At 61.5% G+C, this 26,582-nt stretch overlaps 1 protein-coding gene across 8 annotated transcripts in view; it reads right to left on the reverse strand.

The window, feature by feature from the left end:
• Positions 1-26,582, reverse strand: part of MCF2L (MCF.2 cell line derived transforming sequence like) — a 95,057-nt gene that overhangs the window by 53,102 nt on the left and 15,373 nt on the right. For all 8 annotated transcript variants that reach the window (XM_035003032.1, XM_035003033.1, XM_035003028.1 and 5 more), the window contains exon 2: positions 1,385-1,468. In XM_035003032.1, coding sequence (XP_034858923.1) covers positions 1,385-1,468 — 84 coding nt within the window. The remainder of the gene's footprint in view (positions 1-1,384; positions 1,469-26,582) is intronic.

Below are 26,582 nucleotides of genomic sequence, written 5' to 3' on the forward strand. Positions count from 1 at the left end.
GGACCACGCGTCAGGATCATATGTCAGGGACCACACGTCAGGACCACGTGTCGGGGCCACATGTCGGGGCCACACATCAGGACCACGCGTCAGGGCCATGCGTCAGGGCCACGTGTCAGGGCCCACGCATCAGGGCCATGCATCAGGGATGACACGTCAGGGCCATGCATCAGGGCCACATGTCAGGGACCACACATCAGGACCATGTGTCAGGACCAAACGTCAGGGCCACGCATCAGGACCACATGTCAGGACCACGCATCAGGGCCACTTGTCAGGGCCACACGTCAGGGATGACACATCAGAACCACACATCAGGGCCACATGTCAGGGCCCACACGTCAGGGCCACGTGTCAGGACCACACGTCAGGACCACGCATCAGGGCCACGCGTCAGGGCCCATGCGTCAGGGCCATGCATCAGGGCCACACATCAGGGATGACATGTCAGGGCCACATATCAGGACCACGTGTCAGGGCCACGCGTCAGGGCCACGCATCAGGACCACATGTCAGGACCACACATCAGGGCCCACACGTCAGGGCCATGTGTCAGGACCACACGTCAGGCACCATACGTCAGGGCCCGGCTGGAGGAGTGGCGCTTCCAGCCCAGGGGATGGGCAGGTGAGCCAGGGAAGGGCCAGGGCAGCCCTGGGGGGTGCGGGGCTGGTCTGGGGGCTCATGAGGGGAGAGGGCCGTCTGCATCTAGGGCCACACGCCGGAGAAGGAGAGGCCCTGACTGACAGCACAAGGAACCCATGGGAGGTTGTCTTGTCCAGATGGGGGCCCCCCATGCAGCCGTGAGGGCGGCTGCACAGACGTAATCATACCCTTAGCACCCACAATGCACTAGCACTGTCCAGCCGCTGGGGTCGCACACCACGGCCAGCCAGGCAGGACAGCAGGTCGTCCCACAGGGTGGAGGCAAACTGGGACCTGAGGGGAGTGTGGCAGCCATGCAGCGTCTGAGGATACAGGGGGACCTCAGGATAGGCTGCTGGGGCAGAGTCGGCCGCTTGTCCATGTCGGCTGCACTCTGGGGCCTTCTCTGCAGAAGCCAGGTTTGCTTGGCTAGGGAGGCCCTCAGCCCCTGGACGCTGCAAGAAGGAGGTCAGCTATGCCCTATTTCTACATCACCTGCCCCAGGAGCGTTCTGGAGTCTGCAGGCAGGAGCGCTCGGGCTGCGTCGCTCTCAGGACCCCGAGCTGCCCTCCCCCAGCTGCACAACATCTCCCGGCCCTCGGTGAAATCCAAAGCAGGCCATGTCCTAGGCCTTGTCCCTGGTTCCCAGCGCTTGGGCCGGGCCCACGTAGTCACAGGAAACCAAGGGGTGCCCACAACCTGGCACGCGGACCCTCCCTCCTGCCCACCCCGCGCTCACCAGACAGATATGCAAAGCGCTTCTTCAGCTGGTCCTGGATGTCTGCGGCGCAGAGTGGGGTGATGTCCCGGTGCATGATTTCATCTGCAGGGAGAGCAGACAGACACCACTGTCATTCGGTGGAAACCGCCTTACGCAGCCGCGCACATCCACGAACACCGAAGGGGACCAGCGGTCACGTGCTTGGAAAAAGGGATTCCAGTTTCCAATGCGCAGAAACCTTTGTTTCTCAGCGCACAGGAAGCTGTGTGCTGGGTGATTCATTAATATTTAAGATGTGGTGTGTGTGAGAGGCACAGAAAGGAGGCGCGCAGGCGGGAGGAGGGACGGATGGATGTGTAGGCAGAAGGGCGCAGGGACTCGAGGGTGGGAGTGAGGACAAGCCGCCAGCAAGGAGCACCCAGGGGGCACACAGCCTCCGCCCCCGCTCTGGAAGTGGTCTGGGCACCCCCAGGGCCAGTGCAGTTGGAGCAGACACCTGCAGGTCAGCGAGGAGCCCCGGCCACCGCTGCGGGTCTACACCCTCCATACACGCACGCGGGAACGTGCAGAGCTCTGTCCCATGCACGGGCCCCCTGCCTGCCTGACGCAGACACAGAGGAAGGGGTGCCCAGCTGGGTCCCTGAGCCAGACGCCGGCGGGAACGGGGGCTCAGCCTGCAGGCCGCAAGTCCTAGATCAGGGGCCTGGGGTGGGGCTGCCGCATGTCTCTGTGGGGCGCCCGCCCTTGCTCTGGTGTCTGCCAGCCTCGCTAGCAATCACGTGACCCCAGCTGAATGGCAGAATTTGCCTTCTGGGACACTAACACCATTTCTCCAAGGAGACTCAGGACCCATGCTGATGCCTCGCAGATCCTGCCACACCCAGTTAAAGACCCAGGCCGTGAACAGCTTGGAGATCCGGGTCCGAACTCTTCCACCCGGAAAATCCCTATGGCGACAGCAAGACGCTCCCTGCACGGACCAGCCTGGAAGCCTGCTCTTCTGGTCTTGCAAACAAGCCAGGATAAACGGTGACACACTGGGCACACGGGCGGGTCCCCCGTGGAGCCGCCACCCACCCCGAGCCCGCTCGGCCCCACAGGGCGGCGGTGGCGGTGGCTGGGGTCAGGAGGTGACAGCAGTCAGTGCTCATCACGCTCAGAACGCGGGACCTGACAGGGAGGCCGCTGCCCACCGGCAGTGCAGCGTCTCCGCAGCGGCTCTCCTCTGTGGGAGGAAAACAGGGCTGAGAACAACTGATCTGAGAGCGTGGAGCGTGTTTCTAAATTCCAGACGATGTCCGCACGCACTCGTTTGCAGCTCGCAGCCTGGACGGTGGGCGGGGGGTGACGTTCAGATTTTCCTCCCCTCGGAAGGAAGGAATAAGTGTGCGGTTAATACCGCACCTGTGCCCGGCTCCTCGCATTCAGCCTCCGTAACCCCGGAGACGCACGCCATGGAGCACAGGCCATGGGGGGCAAGGGCTCCGGAAGTCTGGAGATGTGCCAGGGCCGGGGGAAAGCTGCAGACACTGAGTGGGCAAGTCCCTTAGCGGGGACCCAGTGTCGGTGACGAGCGTTCCCCAGACCTCACCATCACCGGCACCTCAAGACTCCCGCCAGACTCCACCAGCCCACAAGGAAAGACGACTACGGGCGTCCAGGCCTCTGACGGTGGACACTGCACGGTCATCCTCAGGCCGCGTCCACCTGGCAGAGCCTTCTGGGCAACACCTCCTCCCCAAGCTCCCAGAGTCCTGAGCTCGGTCCTGCATGAGCAGTCTGCTCTGTGCCCAGCTCACCCGATGGCACAGGGCTTTCCCACGTACTAGGGACAGGCCTACTATTACCAACCATTCCTGTGCTGTCTGACAGAGAGACGGTCCCACGGGCCAGATAGCTGTCAACACGAATTTGGCTCCTTGGGAGAGACATCTCTGGGCCTCGTCAACCACCGTCCTCCACAGGCGCTGGCCACTCTCGTGTTCCCAGAGCTCCTCCAATGGGTGGACCAGGTCCCTCAGGCCTCAGGGCCTTTGCACGAGCTGCTTCCTGTAATGTGTCTCCCATGTCTGCCGGCCGGTCCAATCTTACTCTATTCTTGGCCAAGAGGTCATGTCTTCAGGGAGGCCTTTCTCCACCTCCTGGCCCGAGCTGGGCCTCACAGCGCCCTGCACGCCCACCGGAGCGTCTGCAGGCCACTACGCAAGCCCAGGGCCCGGCCCAGCACCCGCTGCGATAGGAGCTCAAAGAACTTGCGCTGAACAGGGGAAGCGAGGGGCGCGTGACACGGTGACTTCCCACGGCAGCATTTGGAATCCAGCTAGTTCGGCAAAGTTCTTCCTGACGTGCACACAGGCTGGTGCAGGATTTCTGGAGCCCGTGGACTGCTGACCGCGGGGCCGTCAGCTTGCAGCCGTGCTGTAGATCCCACACTCGCGAGGTTGCTGGGGCAGAACGCATTCTAATACTGTGTCTTAGGTCGAAGGCCCCTTGTTAGGTGTGAACGATAGTGTCACTCTGCACAGCCCGAGCCGGAAACAGCACACAGGTGGGTCCATAGGCATGGACTCCATCTAGAGGTCCTTCCGGCTTATGTGGTCACTGCCCACCCCTCAGAGAGCTGGAAATAAGTAAGGACCATGGCGCGAGGGGCTTGTCGCTGTCACCTGCTTGCTTCTGGCCCCCGGGACCTGGACCTGCGGGTGCAGTGGGCAGTTCTTCCATGTGGGCCAGGCCCGCACTTTGCGGCAGAGGACATGGTGACTGCTGGCTCAGCAGGAAATGGAGGAACCCTCGGGGAAATGGGCAAGCCTCCCTGGCTCTCCAGGGTCAGAAGTCTGGACAGGAAGGGGGTCGCCCCACCCGCGGGCCCAATAAAAGGGTCAGGCGAGGCCCCGCGCCTTCACAGAACGGCTCTGTGTGAGCACAATGCTGCACAGATAACTCCCCGTTTCCAGCATTCCTGTCTCAGCCAGATGTGAAAGGAGACCCCCGGGCAAGGAGCCTGTCACAGAATCACGTCCGGGAGGTCAATGAGGGTCTGGTCGCAGAGAGGGCAGCACTTCCTTTTGGGGCTCTGCAGGGGCGGGGCTGGGGGCCCAGCACAGGGCAGGGGACACGTGGCCCACTCACCCCTTCGGCGGGAACCACCCCTCGCCTCACAGTTTAGCCGCCCTGGGACCCGGCTCAGCTCCAGACTAGTCCACCCCCATCTGGGAGCCCTTTGGGACCATAGTGGCCCTGGGTGCAGATGAAGACGTGCAGCCCTGAGGCCCACGCCCCTCCTCAGAGCTCCAGGCCCGCATCTCCCAAGGCTGCGCGCCCTTGCCTGGCGGATCTGCGGCTCAGGCCTGCGTGGGAACCACCTGGGGGCCTCGGTAAGGTGTGCACAGAATGGGTGCCCTGCATGTCCTACCCCGCCTGCCCCATGCTGGCTGCAGCCCCAGCACGAGCTGTGCCTCCAGGCGACGCGGTGCTGAGGTCAGACCCGTGTCCAGTCGGATGGACGGCAGGTCCGAGGCTGCGCTGTCCATGGCGCACTCAGGGACGCCAGGAGGGGTGCCTCTATCCGCCATCAAGCGGACGTTTGCCTGTTCATCAACACCTGTCTTATGAAGGGTGTCAGCCAGGTGGGCCGCCGGATGCCCTGTGTACGCCCACTGCAGGCCAGGCCCCGCAGGGCGTCCCACTCACACCTTATACCCGGGCTTGCGGACACTCACAGCACACACTCCGTGGGCTCTGAGCGAGACACAACTTGGTACAAAGTAGCTTTTGGAACACTGTCCCATAGGAACGTAGCGGCGTCAGCCCGGCCCCGGGGGCTGCCTGAAGCCAGGCCTTGGCGGAAGCCCAGCTTAGCGGCCCCACACCTCTGTCTTTGCCACGGGCAGACAACCAAGTCCCAGTGACCCTCAGAGTCCTCCTCAACACAGGCTCCAGGCTGCTTGGGCAAGCACGCGGAGAGGGCCCAGGGGCCCAGGCCGGGGCAGGGCCCCCGAGTGTAGGCAGTGCTCACGACCTGCCTCCCCCCCAGCCCTGAGCGTTTCTCCGGCCCGGCTCCCGCGGTGGGGCCGCTGGGGTCGGAGCCCCCAAAGGTCTCTGTGCGCGGGCTCCACAGTCAGGGACAGCAGGGACCCCTCCTGACTGAGTGGACCCCGGGTTCCGGGGGCTGGCGGGGCGGCCAGGAGCTGCTCCAGTAACCGGTGGGGACGCGCCCAGCTCGTCCTCGCTAAAACGAAGACATGACTTTCGGGGAAGTCCGACACAAGCCCCAGCTGGGCCAACGGCGCAGAGAAGGAAAAACCTCCCCCAAACCCACCCAGGCCTCAAATCAGTCAAGAAAGCAAGCGTTTCTTGAACGTCTACTCCACGGCCGATTGGTGCAGCGTAAATACCAGCGAAGTGCAGGAATCTGCTCAACTCAGGCTGGTGAGAGCAGCCACGGGACTCTCCTGTCAACGCCCGAGAAAACCCGTCATTGTAGAGACGTCACTGCTACCGGAGACTCTTCGCGTATCCGTGCATCTGTCACAACCACCCGGCAGGCGGGAGCATTATATTCCGTCTGTTGGACGAGCAGCCTAAGGCACAGAGACGTCCAGAGACTTGCCGGAGGCCACACAGCAGGGAACGTGGAGATTCTAGGAGCAGAGCCTCAGAGGGAGGGACAAGATACTGTCCATCTGAGGCTTGTCACGCGGGTGACCTTCAGAGATGGGTTAGTAAGTGCAGACGCTCCTTGGGGCTTGAAGGGTTCGAAGGAGCAGAAGCAGAAGTCGGACCTCTTGGTGAGCTTGGGCCACAGCAACAGCGGACGGCAGGGTCCTGACCATCACGTGCTTCGGTGGGTCCCCGACCCTCATGTCGGTGGTCAAAGAAATGACATTCAGCCGATCCCAGAGGCATTGAAAGTCACCCCATAGTTCTGTATTTATTTTTCTTCGTTAGAGTCTGAGTAGCGTCTGACTCGAGGTCGTAAACGCTGTCCCTGCTGCAGGTGGAGGAGACTGCGGGGTGGGTGGCGATCGGGCTCCTAAGCCCACGGTCAGGCCGCGGCCTGGGAGCCTGGCTCAGGGAGCAGCCGCTAAGCGCCTTTAAACCCGAACCCGACTGCACACCGTGCCCAGGCCCCCAGGGCCCCCGGAGTCCAGGGCTGCTGGTGCGTCTGTCTGGCCTTCTGGAAGTCGCTCTGATGAGGGGCTAGAGCCAGGGGGCCGCGGCCCGCGCGCTGACTCGCCTTTCCCGCGCGGCGATCCCTGGTTTCCTGGCGTTCCTCTGCCTCCTGAGCTAGTTTTCGTGGCATCCCACTCGCAGGGTGGACGTGCGCAGTGCCTGGCGTGTGGGTGGGCGTTTAGCTGTCACCAATACTCGGGATGCGCAGCTGCCTTGGGCCCTGGCCGGCGCCCGGCTTTCTAAGTCACCGGGGCGGGGGGCATCGAGCCCACAGTTCTGCCCATGGTGTTTTCTCCTCGGCCGCCGTTACCGAGAACAACAACCATGGGAGACGGTGTTCGCTTCCACACGGCAGAGGACGCGGACGGCAAGTGTCACCGCTGCCTGCAGGGGTCTCCGCGGCGGGCGCCAGGGGACTGCCAGTGTCCCCCCGAGGTGCAGCCTTGCACACACACACGCAGGGACTGAACGGGCACGTGCGGAGGGAAGAGCACACCGGACTACGCGGACAGTGCTAACGCGTCAGAACCGGCGTGAAAACATCTCTCCCCTTAAGTCAACGTCAGACGTTTCCTCAAGACCTTGTTTCAGAACCAGATCCGAAAACTGGAAGCCCTGTTAGAGGAGACAGTTCCCGACGTGGGCTCCGATCCCAGCCTGAGAAGACAAAGACCCACGTGCGGCGGGTACACACGCTGACATGTGCCCACGTCCTGCTCTCCCAAGTCCTCCTCACGCCCTGGATTCTGTTTTCGGGTGCCACTGTCAGGCCCACCTCTGCCCCGATCTGGGCGAGCCCACGGGAAAGCGCTCCCTCGGCTGCAGCAGGGAGCCCAGGACCCCCAAGCACAGCACCGCCCAGAGCACACGCCCTCCCTGCGTTCACACCACCTTGGGCCATTCCGGGCCATTCTGGACCATTCCTTGGGCCTGCCCTGCTCCCCCGGGGAGTCCCTGTGTGGGTGAGAAACCTCCTCATACCCTCAGTGCACGTGGGTCATTGCGTCCGATTCTGGGCAGGGGCGGGCCCCGCGCTCGGGAGGCCCCACGCTCGGGAGGCCCCAAGGTCGGGAGGCCCCCCGTGGCCCCCCATGGCCCCCCGCTGTAGTTTCAACGCTGCCGTCGCCGGTTCCGGCACTTGAGGGAGGAGAAGCCGGTGCCTGGAGCGGGTCCGGAGTAAGAGAGTGAGCAGCTGTGACATGCAGGGACAGAATGGAAGCTGCTTTCAGGGGCAAGTGGGGCCCCCGGGTCACACAGCGCTCCACCCTGCCCTCCACACAGCGGCCCCTGGACCTTCGTTCCTGCTTCCCCAGCCCCAGGCCGGCCCGAGTGGGCAGTTGTGGAGCTGCTAGAGATGGGGAAAATGGCAGCGGGCCTGGGAACACCTCAGTGGGCTCCCTCCACCCTCCCTGGACCGAGGTGGAGGTTGGGGACCCTCAGGCAAGCCAGCCGAACCCCGAGGGAAGCCTCACCTGCAGGCTGGGGGTCCATGCAGGTGGGTCAGGGAGGGAGGCTGGCCTCACGGGACACTTCCCAGGGCTCGGGGCTGCCGCGAGGGGGCTGTGCAGCCAAATTGCTCCATTCATGGGACTGTTTGCTGCAGGGCCCTCATGAACACGGCCTTCAGCTACCAGGTGCTCCCTGAGCACACGGGCCCGGTTTTGTTTTAAGGCCCACAAAGGCAAGCATAGAAACGGGCACAGACATGGAGCCTGAGCAGGTGCATGTCCACGAGCCCAGCTTGGGCCCCGCCCTGGACACAGCCCGCTCAGCTCCGGCTGTCACCGGCATGGCAGACGAGAGGGTGCTGGGCTGGGAGCCGGGGGAGAGAGGCCAAGCACTCACTCTCGGGCTGCCGCACGGGACGTAGGGCTGGGGTCCCGGCCAGGGGCTCCAGCGGCCAGGCCCACCTCTGACTGCTGCTCGGGCCACGGGACCTGGAGCCCCTGGAACTGAGAAGGGTGCTCTTGCCACAGGCGAGGGCCTCCTCACACCCACACCTGGGTGTCTCCCCGCCGAGGCCGCCGTCACACACCTGTCCTTCCCGGAGTGCTGACGGGGCTGGCCCCCACTTTTCCCAGAACCTCCCTGCAGCCACGGGCCACTGTGCTCGCAGCGGTCAGATCGAGGATGGAGCACAGCCAGGAGCTCCCTTTGAACTTTTCTGAGTTTGAAATTCCTGTGAATTCTGAGTCACACTTCTGTTTAATTCAACAGAGCACCAAGTCGCCTCCCTGGCTCTGTGGCCAAGTGTGCACCTGCGCGGGTTTGGGAACCAGGGACGGAACCCAGAAGGTTTCCAAAGTCCATGCCCCGTGGGGCTGGCGATCAGGCCGGAGGCCGTCCTCCCCTGTGGGCAAGAGCAGGTGCAAGGGCTCACTGCTGGCCCAGATGCCGCATGGCCAGGTGAGGCCAGCCAAGGGGCTTGGGAAGCTGAGAGCTCCCCTCTGCTGCCAAACGAGCGTCAGCACAAGGAGGCTTGAAAGGAGGGTGACAAGGGCCTCTGGGCCGCGGCTCAGAAACCTGACGGAGGCATAATGACAGGTTTTAAGGCACAAATATTGGGGAAGAGGAGGCAGCCATAAAACTGAGAGTGCTGTTTGCTTTCGAAGCCATCAGGCCACACAGTGCCACGAGGCCGTCAGGCCACACTGTGCCACGAGTGCCACCGTGAAGCCTTCCGTGCCTGCCGCACCTGGGAGCTGGCGACCACAGAGCAGGGACGGCAGCACCTCACTGAGCTCCCAGAGAAGTGGCACTGGCAACACCTGAGGCCAGAGGTGGGGCCGACGTGGCAGGCCCAGCAGGGAGGCCTCGTGGCCACCCTGCGGTCTGAGTTTATTGCCCGTGGCTACACAGTGGGTTTTCAGTGCCCGGAACAGGAGGAGGGGGCGAGGGAGATGCACGAGAGCAGCTAGGCCTCAGCCACACCAGCCCGACGTGGGTGGACAGGTGGGCCAGGTGACATGGAAGGCGAGCCAGCCCCACCCAGAGCTCGCTGACTGCAACCAGCTCCTGCATCAAAGGTGAGGCTCCGTACTCGAGTCTCTGCACAAGGTATGTGCAGACCCTTCATTCTTGGTAAGGCTCCTGCTGGTGAGCTCTCTATGCTGTCCCAGGACAGAGGAGCATCTGCTCAGGTGGCCTGGACGGGGCCCCAGGACAGGGCAGTGGCCATTTCGGGCAGAGCCGCTGGGCCCTCCCTGCAGCAGAGCCAGCGCCCGTGTCCCCAGGAACGCTGAGCCCAGCAAGCTCCTGGAACAGCACCTGGCTAGCCCTTGGGAGAGGCGTGCCGTGTGGACCAGCCCTGGAAGCTGAATAGGCTGATGCCCGAGGATCTCAGCGAGCTTCTGGGGCCGGGGAGGACGGGAGGGAGAGAAGGTGAAAGAACCAGCCCCATCCCAAGTGTGTCCAACAACCAGCCGCACATGCACCCCGCAGAGTCTGACCGACGTCTCCTGCTCCTCAGAAACCGAGACTTTGGGTCGCAGCAAAAGCAAATACCGTCAGCCCAGAGCAGCGTGGTTGACAGCATGCCGGCCGCACGCCCTGGCTTTGGGCTGAGCCTGCCATGGCACTGGCACCCCGAGAGTGGAGCACCCGGCCCGGAGTCCCCCGGGTCCACGCTATCAGCACCAGCATCTCCGCTGACTCTCAAGTAGCAGGTGCACTTACGTGTCCCTCACACACCAGGGACACACGCCCCATCCACACCAGCCCCTGCCACACACACCAGGGACACACGCCCCATCCACGCCAGCCCCTGCTGTTTAAAAACAAAGGGAACGTTTCTGATGGTGTTTTCTTATTTGTCAACATTAAAGAATCACAGATGAGGAAAATCACTGCCTCTGGTCCTTCCTCAGGGCAGGTGCTCACGAGCATCCTTCCTCCGGATCCACCCTCAGAAGGCGGCTCACAGAACACGCGTGCAAGAAGGGGAGGCGCGATGCAGCTCGTCACTGACACCAACAGCAAGTCCTTCCAGGAATCCCAGAGGCTCTCCAGAACTCTTCCCTGAACTGTAAGCAAGCACTTTATTCCCACCTTCTAAGCACCAAGAATTCTATAAATCTACAAGCAAACAAGAGGTTGACTAACCTTCACTGAGACCTTGCACGTCTCGTCTACTCCAGGCCTCACCGCGGCGGCCTGCAGAGCAGGCGTGCAGGTGCTCCAGAGACACTGGCCCACCAGGAGCCCCAGCACGCACACGGGCCGGCGCAGGAGGCAGGGCCAGACGGGAGGGCTGGAGGGGGTGGGGCAGGCTTTGGTGGGGAGGGGTCACGCACCACTGTTGACCTCACTGAGGTCATGAGGACAAGACGGGAGGCACCCAAGTCTGTGATGCGGTCGCGGCTCGAACGCGCCGTCCTGCTCTGTGGTGTGAGTCGCCCTGGGACACGGACATGCCTGTGGCCTCCCCTTGGTCTCCTGTTGACTCAGGGCAGGTACCACCTCGGCTATGAGGACATGAAGGGCGACGTGGGCATCCTTGCTGGTAAACAGCAGGTGCCAATCAAAGCCAGCATGCCACGACACAGGCCTGCAGGAGCACCACCTGTGACGTGTCCTACAGCCCCTGCAGGACCAAGACCCACCGCCACACACACCAACAGCTGCTTCCTCCTCGGGCAAACACACACCCTTGTTTTTGGGAAACAGCAAAGTTTGTGCAGATGGGAGACCCTCCAACCCTTATTACCCAGGCCCTTGCGGACGCTCCTTTGAAAACCCGCGACAGCAACGTCTGCTGGAGGAACTCAAGTTACAAGAACCAGAACCAGTCCCCACTTAGGAAAACAAGCCGCCGTCTGAAACGGCTCGTGGTCGAACTGAAGAACCTCCTGGAACAGAATACACGTGTGGGGCGGCAGGGCACATGGCGGGCGCCCCGAGAGCATGGCCCACCCACAGCCAAGCCTCGTGCAACACAGTGTCTCCCCCAGAGCCTCCCCCCGATGTGCTGACCCCAGGCCCCAAGTCCAACACGGCTCACCACACATGCGGCGCTGGTGTCCCACCCGTCCCCGTGGCCACCTCAGCGGCGGGCACATTCTCCACAGACCCAGGGCCTCTGTCATCAAACTGGAAATTTCGGGTATTTACCAGTTGCCACTGATAGCTAAGATTTGACCGATTCGTCAAATTTACAGGAATAGTTGATGAGCTAATTTGCCAACCTTTGGCAGGAGCACCTGCTGGAAAATGTACTTATGACAAATCACTTCAAAATGAGCACCCTTCCAGGGCGCCTGGGTGGCTCAGTTGGTTAAGCGACTGCCTTCGGCTCAGGTCATGATCCTGGAGTCCCGGGATCGAGTCCCACATTGGGCTCCCTGCTCGGCAGGGAGTCTGCTTCTCCCTCTGACCCTCTCCTCTCTCATGTGCTCTCTCTTTCTCATTCTCTCTGTCTCAAATAAATAAATAAAATCTTAAAAAAAAAAAATGAGCACCCTTCCATCCTCAGAACGGCAACAAGGGGACGCGGGCCGTGCCCACCCTCCGGCCGGGGTGGGAGCAGGTCCCACAGAGCCCGGGCGGCTGGCACTGTCTCGCACTGGGCCCCCAGGCCTGCTCGGCTGCCGGACAGCCCTCCGTCGGGATGCGTGAGCATCGGCAGCCGTGAGGACAGCGCTGGCCCGAGTCGCCGCCAGGGACCGCAGCACTGCCCCCCAGGCCCTGGGGCTCCGGCCAGTGCACCACAAGCCCATCTCCCGGAGAGCTCGAACAAAGGAGCCCCGGAGAGAGCTCCTTCCCACTTCCCGGGTGAGCACTTTTACGGCACGGCGGGCACCTGCAGGGCCAGGTGGGGGGAGAAGGCAGTCACAGCCCCCCACCAGCGGCGGCGCCCGACACGCCCCGCCCCGCAGCGGGGCTCCTGCTCTGGCAAGGCCCCAGCCTGGACCCCGACAGGGCCAACCGGCCTCCGTCTGCACAGCCTCTGCTGGGCCCCCCACGCAGCGTCCCCAGAAGGCCCCTGCCTGCCCCCGCGCCCCGTCCCCCACCCCCACAGTGCCAACTGCAGCCGGACACACCTGTGCTGGTCTTCAGGAGCAGCCACAGCCCGGAGAGGTCCTGCGACAGCAGGGAGATGAGGCTTAAGGTCATGCTGTCACCACCAACGCGCCCGCGTCAGGAGGCGACGGCCTGCCTCCCGGAACGCCCGTCCTGGGCGCACAAAGGAAGGCGGCAGGGCTCCATTCCTGGGTGGTCCGCCGGCCTGCCCCCGGGGTCTCAGTGCTAGAGCCTGGGCTCCGCTCCCTAGATGTGACTGCCAGGAGCTGCCCGGCCCCCGCGGGGAGGCTCCCGCGGTCCCAGTTCCATCCCCGCCGCCCGTCAGCACCCTCCCTGCGGGGCCCCCAGCCCGCGGGGGCGGGGCAGGGTCTGCACCTCCTGGCCCAGGGGCTCCAGTCTGTCCGTCAGTCAGTCTGTGCTCCTCCAAGAGCTGTGTGCGTGCACGGCTGTTCACGCATGTGAACAGGTCCAGAGCAGCTGGGGCCTCAGACGCCCCCAAGGGCTAAGAACGGGAAATGTAAGGGGGAGGGGGACCCCTGAGGAGCTCGTTAAAATGCAGGTTTGGTTTGGCTGGGGATGGCGCTAACGAGCTCCCAGGTGACCAGGCCACTAGTGGAGGACCAGATCCTGGGCGGGAAGAGCCCGAGGGGCTGGAATGGAGCCGGAGCCCACGCCCCACCGTCCTGAGGGGACCAAGCTCTGGGCAGAAGCCTTCACGGGCGCCGGCAGGTTTGCCCCACGGTTGGAATATAACGTCGCAGACTCGCGTGTGTTCCCACCGGCCTGGGCCTCAGGGGGCCACGGGGTCGCCACGTCACGCTGGGGGGTACACTTTCACTGCAGGGGCAGCCGCCCTGCCCCCGCTGCACACACCCCCCCTTCATGCCTGTCACGTGGCCAGACTGACCTGCTGGACAATTCCAATCCCCTTCTTCCTGTCCACTCCGCCCCAGGCTCCCCCGCCGACGCCCGCAGGCACAAGGCTTCACGTACTGCCCCAGGGACGGGCTGGGGCCATTCAAGCCCACCAGGCTGCGAGCCCCTGGCTCACGGCCAGGCCTTCAGAGCCAAGCCACTCCAGCCTGTCCCTTGGCCACACTCGCCAGCATGGCCCCAGCCACAGGGCAGCAGGTCCCCCAGGCCCCAGACCCTGCACAGCCCCCCAGGTGTCCCCTGGGGACACCTCCAGGTCAGCAGGCAGAGAGGCCCACACCGCACGAGGAACCAGCAACCAAAGCGGCTCTGGGAAAGAAGTACCAGACCCAAGGCTCCACCACCAGAGGAGACGTGGCTTTTCAGCAGGAGGAGGACAGGGGCGCATGGTGGAGGGAGGGCTACAGTGACAGTTCTCCCCGCACCCCCCTCTCCTGCGCCACGGCAGGCTCTCGGGGCCAAGGCCTGGGTGTGCGGGCTCAGGGCCGCCAGCAGCAGGCTGTGCTCTGAGGAAGACAGCAGCCACTGTGGGCCGTGACCTCAGCCAGGGTCTGTCTGCACCTGGGCCGCCCGCTCCCTCATCCTGCATCTGGGAATCTGGGAAGGACAGCCACAGGTCCCTTCAGAACCGCAACGTGCAGTTTGCGGAGGAAGCTGCTGGTGGAAGGTCTTCCCTCTGCAGATATGGGATTCATTCATCTGAGAAATGTGTGCCAGATGCCCTGGGGGGCACGGGGGCAGGACGTGAGTGGTCAGACACCAGCGCTCCAGAGGTGGGGCTGTGGCGTGCGAGCTACGTAGGTCCCCAGTCCTGGCCATGGTCAGAGAAGGGCCAGAACAAATCCCAAATTATTAATGGGATAGACTAGACTCTGCCCCGAACACCCACAGAGCTGATCCATCACCCACTTTGAGCTCTCCCCCAAATGTGTCCTTCTCTGAGGGGCACCCCTCACCCGCCCATCCCAAACTGAGACCCACTTTCATGCCCTGCAGGCCCACGTCCACGGCACTCAAGCCCACCCTATCCTGCCCTCACGGCCTGCGTCTACAGCGCTCACACCTGCTCTGAGTGGGCCCTTGGGCGGCCGCCGCAGAGTCCCAGGCGGGCTTTCCCTGCTTCCGCTCCCGCCGCAGGTCCAGCACCCAGAGCCGGCCCAGCACATGCATGTTAAGTGGCTGGGGTCACAGGTGGGGATGCAGAGAAGTAAGGAGGGCGCAGAGGCACCACGTACGCAGGCATTTTCTCTGTAGCGCATTGTCAGGGCCTCGCCGCCGCCCTGGAGGCCCTGGGGGTGCAGTTCTGGCTCCCAGGAGGCAGGTACACCCCAGGCCAGGGTCACTGCCCCGTGTGCTCACCACAGTTCCGGAGCCCGGCCCCCCACCCATCTCTACTGCCTGTTGTGTTTTGTTCCTTGGCGCCCGCCAGGGCTTTCTTCTCAAGCACGAGCCGTCCAGCTGTCCGAGGACCTGCGGCTCTGTGTCTGGCTTCCACCTGTCCCTGGAGCTGTTCTCTGGGGTGCAGAGCATGCAGGGAGCCTATCCTCCAGGGCAGGCTGTGGGGCCCGAAGGGCACGCGGGCCTTTCCAGCCAAGTCTGCAGGGCCAGAGACCAGCTCTGGGAACCGGCTCAGCCTCTGGAGCCCTGCAGAGCCTCAGAGGATGGCCAGGGGACGGCACTCCATACTGTGGGGACAGCTGAGCTTGGAGCCCGGAGCCAGGGTCGGGAGTGCATCCAACACAGGGCTGACCGCGGGCCTGGCGGGTGGGCGCATCGCTCTAGGGTTCGCAGACATGATCAGCTGATGACAAGCTACTTTTCTCAGAAACGGGCAGAGTCCCAGAGCCCATGTTGTGTTCGGCTTCGTGTGACGGGCGGTGAAGCCACCCGGGGCCAGAGTTCCACACACAGAAGGCTTTCCCTTAGGCTGCAAACATTCTTCACTGGGTCGTGTCGGATACTCAAACCTTTTTCACTATCCAGGGAGACAGCTTAATGTGGCTCTGCCCCACAGTCTGCACCGTAGGGGATGGGAAAGAGGTGGAGACTGCAGAGAATCGAGGAGGGTCAGGCTCCACGGGGCGGGGCGAGCGTGAGCCGACCCCTACGGTGGCCGCCCCGTGGACTCCGGCCTTGTGGGGCAGTTTGCACGACTGTTTCCCATTGCCAGCATTCCTGGCTGTGGAGGTGTTTTCCCTAAGCGGGGTTTCGGGGCCTCCATCTACCTTCCCTGGGGAGAAGCCTGGTGACCGGGAGGCCCGGTCTCTCCGGAGCTGAGTATACAACGGCCCACAGGGGCTGCCTCGGGCTGAAGTAAGTGATGCGCCCTGTACCTCACCAAACAAGGCTTGCTGATCTACGGGAGGAAATGCAGTGGTATTGGTCAAAATCCGCAATATTTAGCAGACAGGGTAGACGACGACACACGAAAACACAAAGTGTGAAGGACGAGTCCGCCCAGCCCCGAGTGTCCGCAGCCCGGAGTACCCACTGCCTTGAGTACCTGCGCCCCTGAGTACCCACAGCCCCCGAGTACTCGCGGCCCCGAGTACCCCGCAGCCCCAAGGACCCGCGGCGTCAGAGCACCCGCGGCCCCTCCCACCTGCTGCTGCCCTGGATTGGCACTAATCCCTCCTCATCCTGGGGTGCAAGAAAATCTAGGGCAGGCATGGAGCAATTTCCTCATGGACAAACCTGTGTCCCCTTGGACCCTACAAAAATACTTGCATGACTTGAATATAGGCTCCAGGCACTGAATGACAAGGACGTGGAGGGCAGAGCCAGAGCCTGCTCCAGCCGGTTTCTGCCAGATGACACGGTGGGAGGCCTGCTTCCTGCACTCGGGCACCACCTGCCTCGTCTCATTACCACGGCAACCCTGGCAGGCAGGTGTCTGCTCCCCAGGCGCAGCAGGTGAAGCTAGACACGGTGGTTGCTGGGTCCTCGGTTCACTGTGTTCCTCCTGTAGCCTCCCTCCCACCTTCCTACCCCTCCCCTGCACCCCAGCCCCCCTTCTCTGGATCCTTACAGCCCCATCCTTCCACCCCTGCTGCTTCTCCTGAGATGGTGCTGCCCTGGGTCAGGCTGTTCCTCACTCTTCCTCTCGGGCTTCCTTTCCATCTGACTGCAAACCAGCTCTGGTAGCCCATCAGCATGGTGAACAGTGTCAGTGCAGACCCAGCCTCCTGGTCAGGCACCGGGTACCCCGACCCCACCACCATGACCCGCTCTCCACTCCCCTTCCTCTTCCACATTGCTTTCATACTTTTCTCTGCACGTTTGTTGAGGCCCAGGGGGGAGGAGGCCAGTGAGACCCTGGTGACCTGGCTGGCCTGCCGCCCCCTCCCCCACAGGTCCCTGAGCAGATGCATGGCCCCTGGCACCCCCCGGGCCCGGTCTCCATGAACTAAACGGGAAGGCTCTGTGTGCCTGATTGGAAAAACACACAAGCTGCAGGAACCATCACCTCCATGATGAGCTGCCTCCTCTTCTAGGCAGGGCCTGCGACCCATCGCTCCCCTCCGGGGAGCACAAGCTGCAACCTGGCCTGACCGGCCAGGAGCCCCATTCTCCTCCAGGATCAACAACTTCATGTCACACACCTAACAAATCTGGGCGAGTGCGGGGTTGGGTACACACGGCAGGGAGCAAACACAGCTGGAGCCTTAGGTTAATTAAAATGCCACCGTAGGCGTGGACGTGGCAGGGCAAGGCTGATTCCCTTCATGGGATGCCCGTGGGTCTGGGAGCGAGCCAGCCTCGCCCTGGGGAGCTGGAGGTGGCGGGCAGCAGGTGTCCAGGACTCAGATGGCGGCTCAGGGCTCTTCCCGCCCGGGAATGACAGCAGAGCACCCCCCGTCAGGAGTGCACAAGCCACATTTGGTGTGCGGATTCAGGAAGGTGCAGAGGGGTGACCCATGCTTCTCCGGGCTGGACCATGGTGGCCTGGGTCTCAGGACCCCCCGAGGCTCCCGATGGGAATTCTGGATTCTAAATCCAACCACCGAGCTGCGTGTCAGTTTCCTCATTGGAGAGGTTTGGGAGGAGGGGACTTCAGGCGGCACACAGAAGCCAGGGCTGGTGTCGGGCGTGTCTGAAGGTCTGAGCGGGAGTTTCGTGGGGGTGGTGGAGAGGGAGGAGCCGCCGAGAGGCAGGCAGGGCCTCGCCCGCACCAGCCAGGAAACGGCGGGTTGCTGCAGCTGGGTGTTGGCGCCCAGCGGAGCCTCGGAACGGGCGCCAAGGGGCCTGAGGCTCAGAACGGGAGCCCACAGGCCCTCAGATGTGCACCTGAAGAAGAGGTCCACAGATGCGGGAGAGCAGATGGAGGGGCCGATGCGGCCTCAGGAGGACCCCTTAGGAGAGACGCCATGCACCCACTCAAGGTGTTCCCAAGATGTTCCCAAAATAAGTTCCATCTCATGGGAAAGGCAGGACAACGGTGCCCCATGGGCTCACGGCTCAGCCGCACACACAAAGCAGGCAGAGGCAGCTCAAGGCGATCAGTGATGCCCCAGGAGTTCCTTGTACAGCAGGTACTTCCAAAAAGCTCATTTTTAAAAACTGTCCTTTACCTTTGTGCCCAGAGGCCCTGCGGAGCCCGGGGACCCGGAGAGCCCAATGACCAGGCTGTAAGGGAGGAGGGAGGGGGGATCCTCGGCCTCAGGAGTTTCTGTGGGAAGAGGACCAGTGCAGGGGTCCAGGTGTGCAGACAGGACAGAAGTCTGCACCCTGTGGCTGGGCCTGGGGGTGCCCTCGAGGGACTGAGAGATGTGCCATCGTGCCCATCTTATGGACGGGAAGACTGAGCCCCTTGCCTCAATGCACAGTGAGGAGGGGGCCCACTGGGGATGGGAACCCAGCCAGCAGGCCCCAGACACCACCCAGGCACACTGGGCCCATGCCGGCTGGTCCCAGATGGCGCAGGCTGTCTGTAGGGTGAGGAGGCCCTGCAGAGTACCCCAGAGAACACACACTGCCCTTCTCAGGCCTGCCTTCATCCTGAGATGACACCCATGCTCCGCCCCTCCTCCCAGCAGTCTCTCCGGCGGCACCCACCCTCCGCTGCTACTGCCATGGCTCAGAGCCCCGTGGCCTGTGGCCCGCACTGTCCCCAGGTCCCACCCTGGTCTCTCCATAGGCCACCTGCTTCTACACGCACATCTCTGCCTGAAGCCCCCGTGTCTCCGGTAATAAGTCAAGATCCTGGACCAAATCCCCACCTGCCTCTGTGGCCACTGCCAGGGCCACCCCGAACCCCGTCTGTGCCTCGAAGCTCCTGTGTTCATATTAACACGTGTGCTCCTTTATGTGATGTCCCGAGCCCTGGCCATTACAGGTCCTGAGCTCAAGCACGACGCTTGGCGTGTGCTGGTGCAGACAAAGCAAGGCCGGATTGTGAGCGTTTTAGGATTTGCACTGTGCCTAAGTGCTTGGCAGACCTGTAGTCTGAGATGCACACCAGCTGTCCACAGAAAGCATTTCCTTTTATCTTGCTCAGAGCTCAGATACAATGTCAAAGTCAGTTCTCTTAACACCAGAGCATAAAAGAATTTTTTGGTGTTTTCCATGCTGTGCTGATACAATGTTTCAATGTTGTTTTGATGTTGTGTTGATACAATAAAAAGGAACTGATGATGAACAGACTGGCTGAAGGGGGCGCCTGGGTGGCTCAGTAGTTAAAAGTCTGCCTTTGGCTCAGGTCATGATCCCAGAGTCCCGGGATTGAGCCCCATATTGGGCTCCCTGCTCAGCGGGGAGCCTGCTTCTCCCTCTCCCTCTCCCTCTGCCCCTGCTCCCGTACTCTCTCTCTCACTCAGTCTCTCAAATAAATAAAATCTTAAAAAAACAAAACAAAACAGAGTGGCTGAGGGCAGGGGTGAATTAAATAAGTGCCACCAGACCCCCCCAAAACACACAGCAGAATGTTCTGTGTCAGTTTCATAAAGAAGACCTGGCTGAGAAGGTGTCTTACGCCCAGTTCGGCCGGCTCCTGTAATAAGTCCTGTGCATTCCCAAAAATCTGCCCTCAAGGAGCGAGGACTGGACGTTTATCAGAGGGACGGCCTTGCAGCAACAGCCTGGGTTATTGTTAAGAGCACACTGGTTTCTAGTAATGAAAGTAATACTTTCTTTGTTTTAAATGTGACGAGATTACTGAAGAGTAGAGAAAATAAAACCATCTAACAAATTGTGCTCATGGCCTGAAATCCCAAACGTTAGCCAAGAGCTGCCCAGGGGGTTTGTGGCTGGGACCAGAACAAGCAGACCCCTCTTGTGGGTGTCCCAGCTGGAGTGTGGGCGCCCCCGACGACCACCTGCTGCCCCTCTGCTCCCACGGCCTCCACGTGGCTCCCATGCAGCTGAAAGGCTGGGCAGAAAAAGCAAAAGCCTCATGAACTTTTTAAAATGCAAATTTCAATTGCATTTTAAGCTGTCCATTTAGGATGCCTTTTTCATCCAGTCTGTACACAACTATCTGATAGATTTCTGGAATGCCTAACAACTTCTGGTCACATTTCCAACATATTAATGAAATTGTGCTTTAAAAAAATCTGCTTTTATTCCTCCACAGAATGGATAATGCAACTGGAAAATATGCTTGAAAGGTGTCCATGTCATTCAGGAAAATGCCCCAAATCGGGGAATTAGATTAGCCCCACATGGAGCACGAGGAGCCGAAGAGGAAGGCCACTGGCCAGCTCTTGGGCACTTACTCGAGCCCTGTGCCGACACCCGGCTCACTGTCAAGTTAGCTCAGCCCGTGCTTCCTGGAGCAAACACGCCTACAGCTCCCCTCCCTGCCGCCGCCAGGTGTGAGCAGCCTGCAGGTGCAGTGGGCCCAGGGGCAGACCTCGCGGACCGCCCCGTGGCCGCCAGGGGCCGCTCCTCCGAGGGGAAGGAGCAGGTTTCCAGGAGTCCTGTTTCAGCTCAGGAATCTCATCCCATGGGCTTCTCAATACCCCGGCATGTTCTCTCAGCTCTGGATTATGATCCCAGTCTTCACAGAGACCATGTAGGCTGATGATTACCATCCTGCCTGCAGCACCAAGCCTGGGCCCGGCCCACAGCCGACGCTCCCTGTCTGTCGCTAACCGATGAAGAGCAGCCCTTCTCAGGCCTTGGATGTCTTGTGAATTCATTTGTTCTTAGCTTAATACAGAAACCCATTTATTTTCCTGAAAACTTGCTCCTATACAGAAGTCCCAGAGAGTCCTCTGAGCACCTCTTTCAAGCAGTCTTGGGAAATAAAGGTTTCTTTGCACGAGTAAATACTTCACAGGCATTTTGGACGGCGCTGCAGATGGGTGGCATCGACGCCTTCCACCTCGACCGGCCTGGCTCCACGCGCAGGACGATCGTCTGCTGGTTTTTCTCAGCATGCTCTTTACTCTGTGTCTGAAAAATCTGCCTTCTCTAGAGACACAGGAAAAACTTGCCTCCAGTCTCCAGACACTGCGGGGTCCAGGGCAATGACTGCACGACGGGATTTACACTTGTGTTGCCGACACGGTTTCTGAACCCTCTGGGTCTTCCCACACAGGATGGTGACAAAGAGGAGCTTCGTCCCCCATACTGCCGCCGGGACGCACGAGGCTGGCTACAGATCCCACCCACGGGGCTGACTGATGTGCCACAAGAAAACGTCACCGACTGAGCCCTTGCATCTCGCACGGAGCCTACAAGTTAAGAAAGGCCCCAGACACTGAGCTTGATCTCCTGCTTGATGCAGAAAGTCCTCTGCGGGGTCACCAGGGCCGGCGGCCCATCCGCGTGCCTCCATGCGTATGCACATGTGCACCATGCAGGAAGGGCTCACGCACACCTGTTGGAGGCGCTAACATGACCTTTCTGCGCCCTTTAGGGGAAACGGGAAAGCAGCAGAGCGTAAGTGCCCGGCGCCCCGGCAGAAGCATCCACACCAGCACCAGCGCCTCTGTGACTGGGGCTCGGCTGTTGTTGGGGCGCAACCTCCCCCCAGCATCATGACGATGGTGACGAGGCTCGCTGGGGAATCTTGTCCCAGCTCGACAGACGCCACCCTTTCTAGCACACTCGCACGCCTGTGGCCTCAGAGTGACAGCATCCCTGGAAAGGTCCGGCTCCCACGCCTCCCACCTCACAGCACCTTCGGCTGACCCTCGGGCCAGGCCCGGGCTCCCACCCTCTGCGCAGACGGCCCTCAGCCGTGGCCCAGGCCCCACTGCCAGGTCAGAGCGCGGGGCCGCCTGGTCCTGGGGCTCCAGGAGGGCGACTCCTGTCCTACCACCCTCATTCTGCTCCAATTTCCAGGCAAGAGCTCTGAGCCACCTGCCGTGGCCTCGGAGCCGCGAGGCTGCCGCGCTCCATCTCAGGAGCCGCATGGAGGGGGCAGGAGCAGAATGTGGACACTGAGGGAAAAATGAAAGAGGAAAAGGACTGAGAATAAAAGAAAATTCTGCTGCAGGTGGGCTGGGGGGCCCTGGGAGGCCGAGCGTCCACCTCACGGCACAGAAGGGGCACCAGCTGTTTGGACAAAGGAACTTCCAGGAAGTGTGGCGGGGCGGTGGGGAGAGGCTACCTCCAGAGACTCCTGCCCACCTGGACCAGAAGCACCGGAGACCCTGCCCGCGCCCCGCTCCGGCCGTGAGCGCCCCTCCAGGGCATCCCCATGCTGTCGCCCTCATCTGGGGAAGAGACCCAGGCACATGATGTCCGGACCCTGAGCATCTATCTGCCCATGATACTGCAGGCCCAGCGGCTCCAGGGGTGGTCCTGCCCCGCATGATTGTCTGGGGCTAGGAGCGCCGCGTCCACGGGTCCTGAGCTGAGCCACACGGAAGGCCCGCACAGTCCTGTGACTTACTTTCCTGGCACAACACAAATGGAGACACTGGCCGTGAGCGGGCGGCTCCCATTCGCGGGGCCCCCGTCCCTGGGGGATGTGGCCGGGGCCGTGCAGGGCTTCTCTGGACACTGGGTGGGAAGCAAGGGACACCTCTGTCCCCTGTGCTGAAGGCTGTTTTGTCTACCGTGGGCTTGGCCCACTCACTGACTTCGGCCCTTAATCCCCAAGGACGCGGTCACCTTCACTCAGCCTCAGTTTCCCTACAGGCAGAAGAGTGTGATCATTGCATAAACGGTCCAGACTTCTGCCCCTGCTCTGCTCGGAGACCAAGCCCCTCTCTGAGCTGAGCCATGCTGGCCCTCCTGGGGGTTCTCGGGGGGCCCCGCCGGGCCCACCACCTTCCTGCGCCCTCCAGCTTGGTGTCTGTCACCACCGACAGAAACAAGAGCAACGGGGCCAACTGTGGGCCCTGCAGCAAACCCAAGGGCCGGCTCACATCGCCTGCCAGGGCCCACGCCCCCGACAGCCCCCCAGACAAGCATTGTCTCTGACACCCACGACCTGGCCCTCCCCGTCCGGGGGTTCAGACGAGACACTGAGGCACAGCTTTAGCCCACGGACGATGAGAACACAGCCCCCGGGCCCAGTGAAGGGCCTGTCCTCACGGGGCTGTGCCCCCAGCCTGATCACAGAGATCTCAGACGTGTCTCGTCACAGACCGCACTGCAGCTGGCCAGTAAAGAAGCCGTGCCCCTTACCACATCGCAGCAGATTTCGGGAACTTCAGGGGTGAATGGAGGAGTCTGTGCATGGACAAGAGACCTGCTCAGCCCCCATGCACGGCTGGGGGCCCCAAGGGATTCGCTGGGCTCTATGGCTCCCTAGGAAGCTGACCACAGAAGCACCTTTGTGTCACCAATCCGCATGACCTACAGTGCTGCCAACCACCCGGTAAGTCACCCGCGTGTCACTCAGTCAGGGGATCATCAATACCAAGTAGCTGGTGGCTTCTGTTCTCTTTGCACTTTATGCGTGGACCTTTGCCCACGGAGCGCGGACGAGGTTGGCTCAGCTCCACGGGCTTGGTGCTGGCCGAACTCCTTGCTGTCCAGGTCGGCCCGCCATGGAGCTGACCCTCGCTAGCCACAGGGATGTCCCTGGCTTTAGGGAGCCAATGGTGGGACTCAGAGTCATCAAACGATGACTTTGGATGAAGGCTCGTCTACCTCCTACACCCATTCCCCAGGCTGCTCCTCGCTCCATCACTGCTGGCTCCGTGAGGGGTGCCGCTCACTGGTGACTCACAAGGACGTCCTCCCTTCTGCAGGCAGATGCGTAAGAACCCTCTCCAGGAGGCATGGCCACCGCGCCGGGAGCCCTGCGAGTGACCCACAGGACGACAGCTCCTGGGACCCGGACACTCACCCTCAGCGATAGACAGCATCCAGGAGCACCACTCAGAATAGATATAGTAGCTTTTCATCTCCGCCACGGAGATCCAGGCCGCACGTCCGTCCCCCATGGCCCGGGAGCACCAGGGAGACGCTCTCCCTGCGCCCCGTCCTGCCGCCCTCCGTACTTACCCACGAGCCTCTCCCACTGAACTTTGCTCCCTAAATCTGCATGAGGGACCAGCTGACTTTTACTTCCGTCTCACCCCCGAGGTGAGACAAAGCACTGCAAGGAGGTTACCCTCCCGCGGGCCGACATCTGCTCACCCCACCCGCATGCGTACACATGTACCCCGGCCGGCCGGCTCTGGGCACCGGAGGAGAAAGGAACGTCCGGGCCCGTTTGGCCTTGGTCCGGAGAGGGGACACCTCTGCCGGTGGGACTCCCGTGCTGCTGTGAAGGCGACAGGACGGTCAGACGCGGGCAGGTCCCACGCTCCTGCAGAGACGCGCGTGCATGCTGGAAGCCTCAATCCAACAACATGTCCAAAGCAACTCCTTGTCCCTCCTGCTTGCATCTGATAAGGTCCGATGCTCCCAACACACGTGACTATGTTTGGGAACAAACAGAGGCGGAGGCCGTATTTGCCGAGGAGGGTGAGCGAGCAGGAACATGGGCACCTGTTCCAAGGCCCCTCCTATGCTGTCCAGCGTTCTCGGTCTGCGGGTCTCTAACACGTCTGCAGCGTGAAGCGTGAGCCCCACCTGGAGACGCTCTCTCGGAGTCCAGCCAAGGCTTGAGCTGGCTCGTACCGCCATCACTGCTGGCCCTGCCCTGCCCACCACACGTGGGCTCCACGGGGACGGGGGGAAGGATACCCCCAGCCCTGCTCAGGGACCCAGACAGTGGACCGAGTCCAACACCCCAGTCAGCAGGTGCTCAGCGGGGTTCCCCGCTACGCACTGCAGTCCAAGCTGCCTAGACAGTGGGTGCCCAGCACCAAGACCCCACAAAGACCCAGACGCCTCAGCCTGAGACCCATCCCCAGACCTGAGCCAAGCTGTCTCCAAGCAGGCCGGGGGCAGATGGGGAATCTGGGCGGGAGGTCAGAAGCAGTGACTTCAACCAAGTTGCCTGATGTTTAAAATGATAAAAACAATGATATTCACCAGATTTCTCCAGAGCATGGAACCTCTCCTTACCAACAAGTGCGAGCCTGTAAACAAGACTCTCAGCACAAGTATTTCCTCTGAATAAACACACTTTAGATAAAGCAGCACACTCTCCTTGCTTCTGCAGGTCTCAGTAGACCTCGCCCAAGTCTGACCTCTGCAAAGTCAGAGAGAAAACCACCCTCCGCTTCCAGAAGCTCCTGAGAAGCTGAAAGCCAGGCTCGCAAATTTGGCTTTTCTGAAAGCCGTTATGGGCGAGACCCAGTGGATCCAGTGGCCGAGTGTCAATGCGCACTGAGCCCACACTCATGGCCCCATAGAGCGCCCTGGCCTGTGGCTGTGGCCTCCGCCTCCCACACTCACAGGGACCACGGCCCCACAGCCTGTGACCTGGCCGCTAGTCACATGGTCCCTAGAGAGCCTGTCTGAGTCATGGTTAGACCCTGACTCCAGCACTCAGCCCTCTGGGAACAGCGGGGAGGGACACACTGCTGTCCTGGCTGACTCTGGAAAGGGCCTCATTGCAATTTGCTGTTACGTTTTCAACATTTCTAGGTGCACTGATTTTCTAAAAGAAAGGAAACCCTGCAAAGACGTCACCGTTGAGTCCGTACAGCTGAGCTACTGGTTTCCTCCAGAATTCCCTCCAGAGGAATTTTTTTTTTGCATGTAACCTTGTGGTCATTTTTTTTCCCTTTTTGCATTAGCTACCAGGAAGCTCAAAGGGAAATTCTGTGATCACTTGCAGTGATCAATTCACCCGGGTGGGTCAAATGTACTTATTTGCATCTTTTAAATAATTCTGGTTCTGTTTAAAATTCTCCATGCCAACCCAAAACATGTTTCCATAAAGAGAATTTTTCAATTCTAAGTAAAACAACCTATTCTTGGCTTGTTGAAACTCAGTCGGAAAGGACCCAGTGCAGAGGGGCACAGAGTGGACGCCCCCCAGGTGCCCAGACGCCATTGTAGGTAGTGTCCTGTGTCTGGACTGCGGCAGCTCCCGTGGGACAGCGCGGAGGTGACAGCCCAGAGCTCACCCCAACTGCCGCTTGATCGACATCACATGTTTCTGGCGATCAGAGAAAACTGGATCTCGTGATAACACGCGGTCCCTGTGTCCTCCACTGCACCAGAAGGCTGGCTGGAGCTCATCTCCCGGCCTGACGATGCTTCTTTCAGGGCTCAAACCACGGAAAGCAGCTGGGCTGACTGGTGAGGTCTGTCCACGGGAACGCGGAGGCCAGCCCGACCCAGACACTCGTATACAGATGGGTTTTGAAGAAGGAACTGGACAAACTTGCAGGCAGGAAGCCAAGGCAAGACTGCTTCTCTGGGAGCAAGAAGTCACCCAGCAGGTACCCAGGGGTGTGGTGGCCACACCTGCAGGTCAAGGAGACTTAGCCGGGAGATGCCAGGCTGGAGATGCTGGGGAGGCCGGGCTGGACAGCGAGGGAGGCCGGGGGCAGGTCGGTGAGGGAGGCTGAGAGGGCCGCATAGAGCCTTGCTGACCCAGGGCCTCACGTGGCACTTAGCACCTAATTGCCCACCGTCCACGTTGGTCTTGAATACCAGCGCACGCAGCCTCAAAGGCTTCTAATGAGCACTAAGGAATAAAGGAGAAGCCTGTGGGGTCAGCAGACCCCCTTCCCTCTGAGAGGACACCCCTGGGACGTTAAACCCACCATCCAGGCTACATGAC

This window comes from Mirounga leonina, unplaced genomic scaffold, assembly GCF_011800145.1.
Source record: "Mirounga leonina isolate KUSES-001 unplaced genomic scaffold, KU_Mleo_1.0 Mir_127, whole genome shotgun sequence".
Lineage (NCBI taxonomy): Eukaryota > Metazoa > Chordata > Mammalia > Carnivora > Phocidae > Mirounga > Mirounga leonina.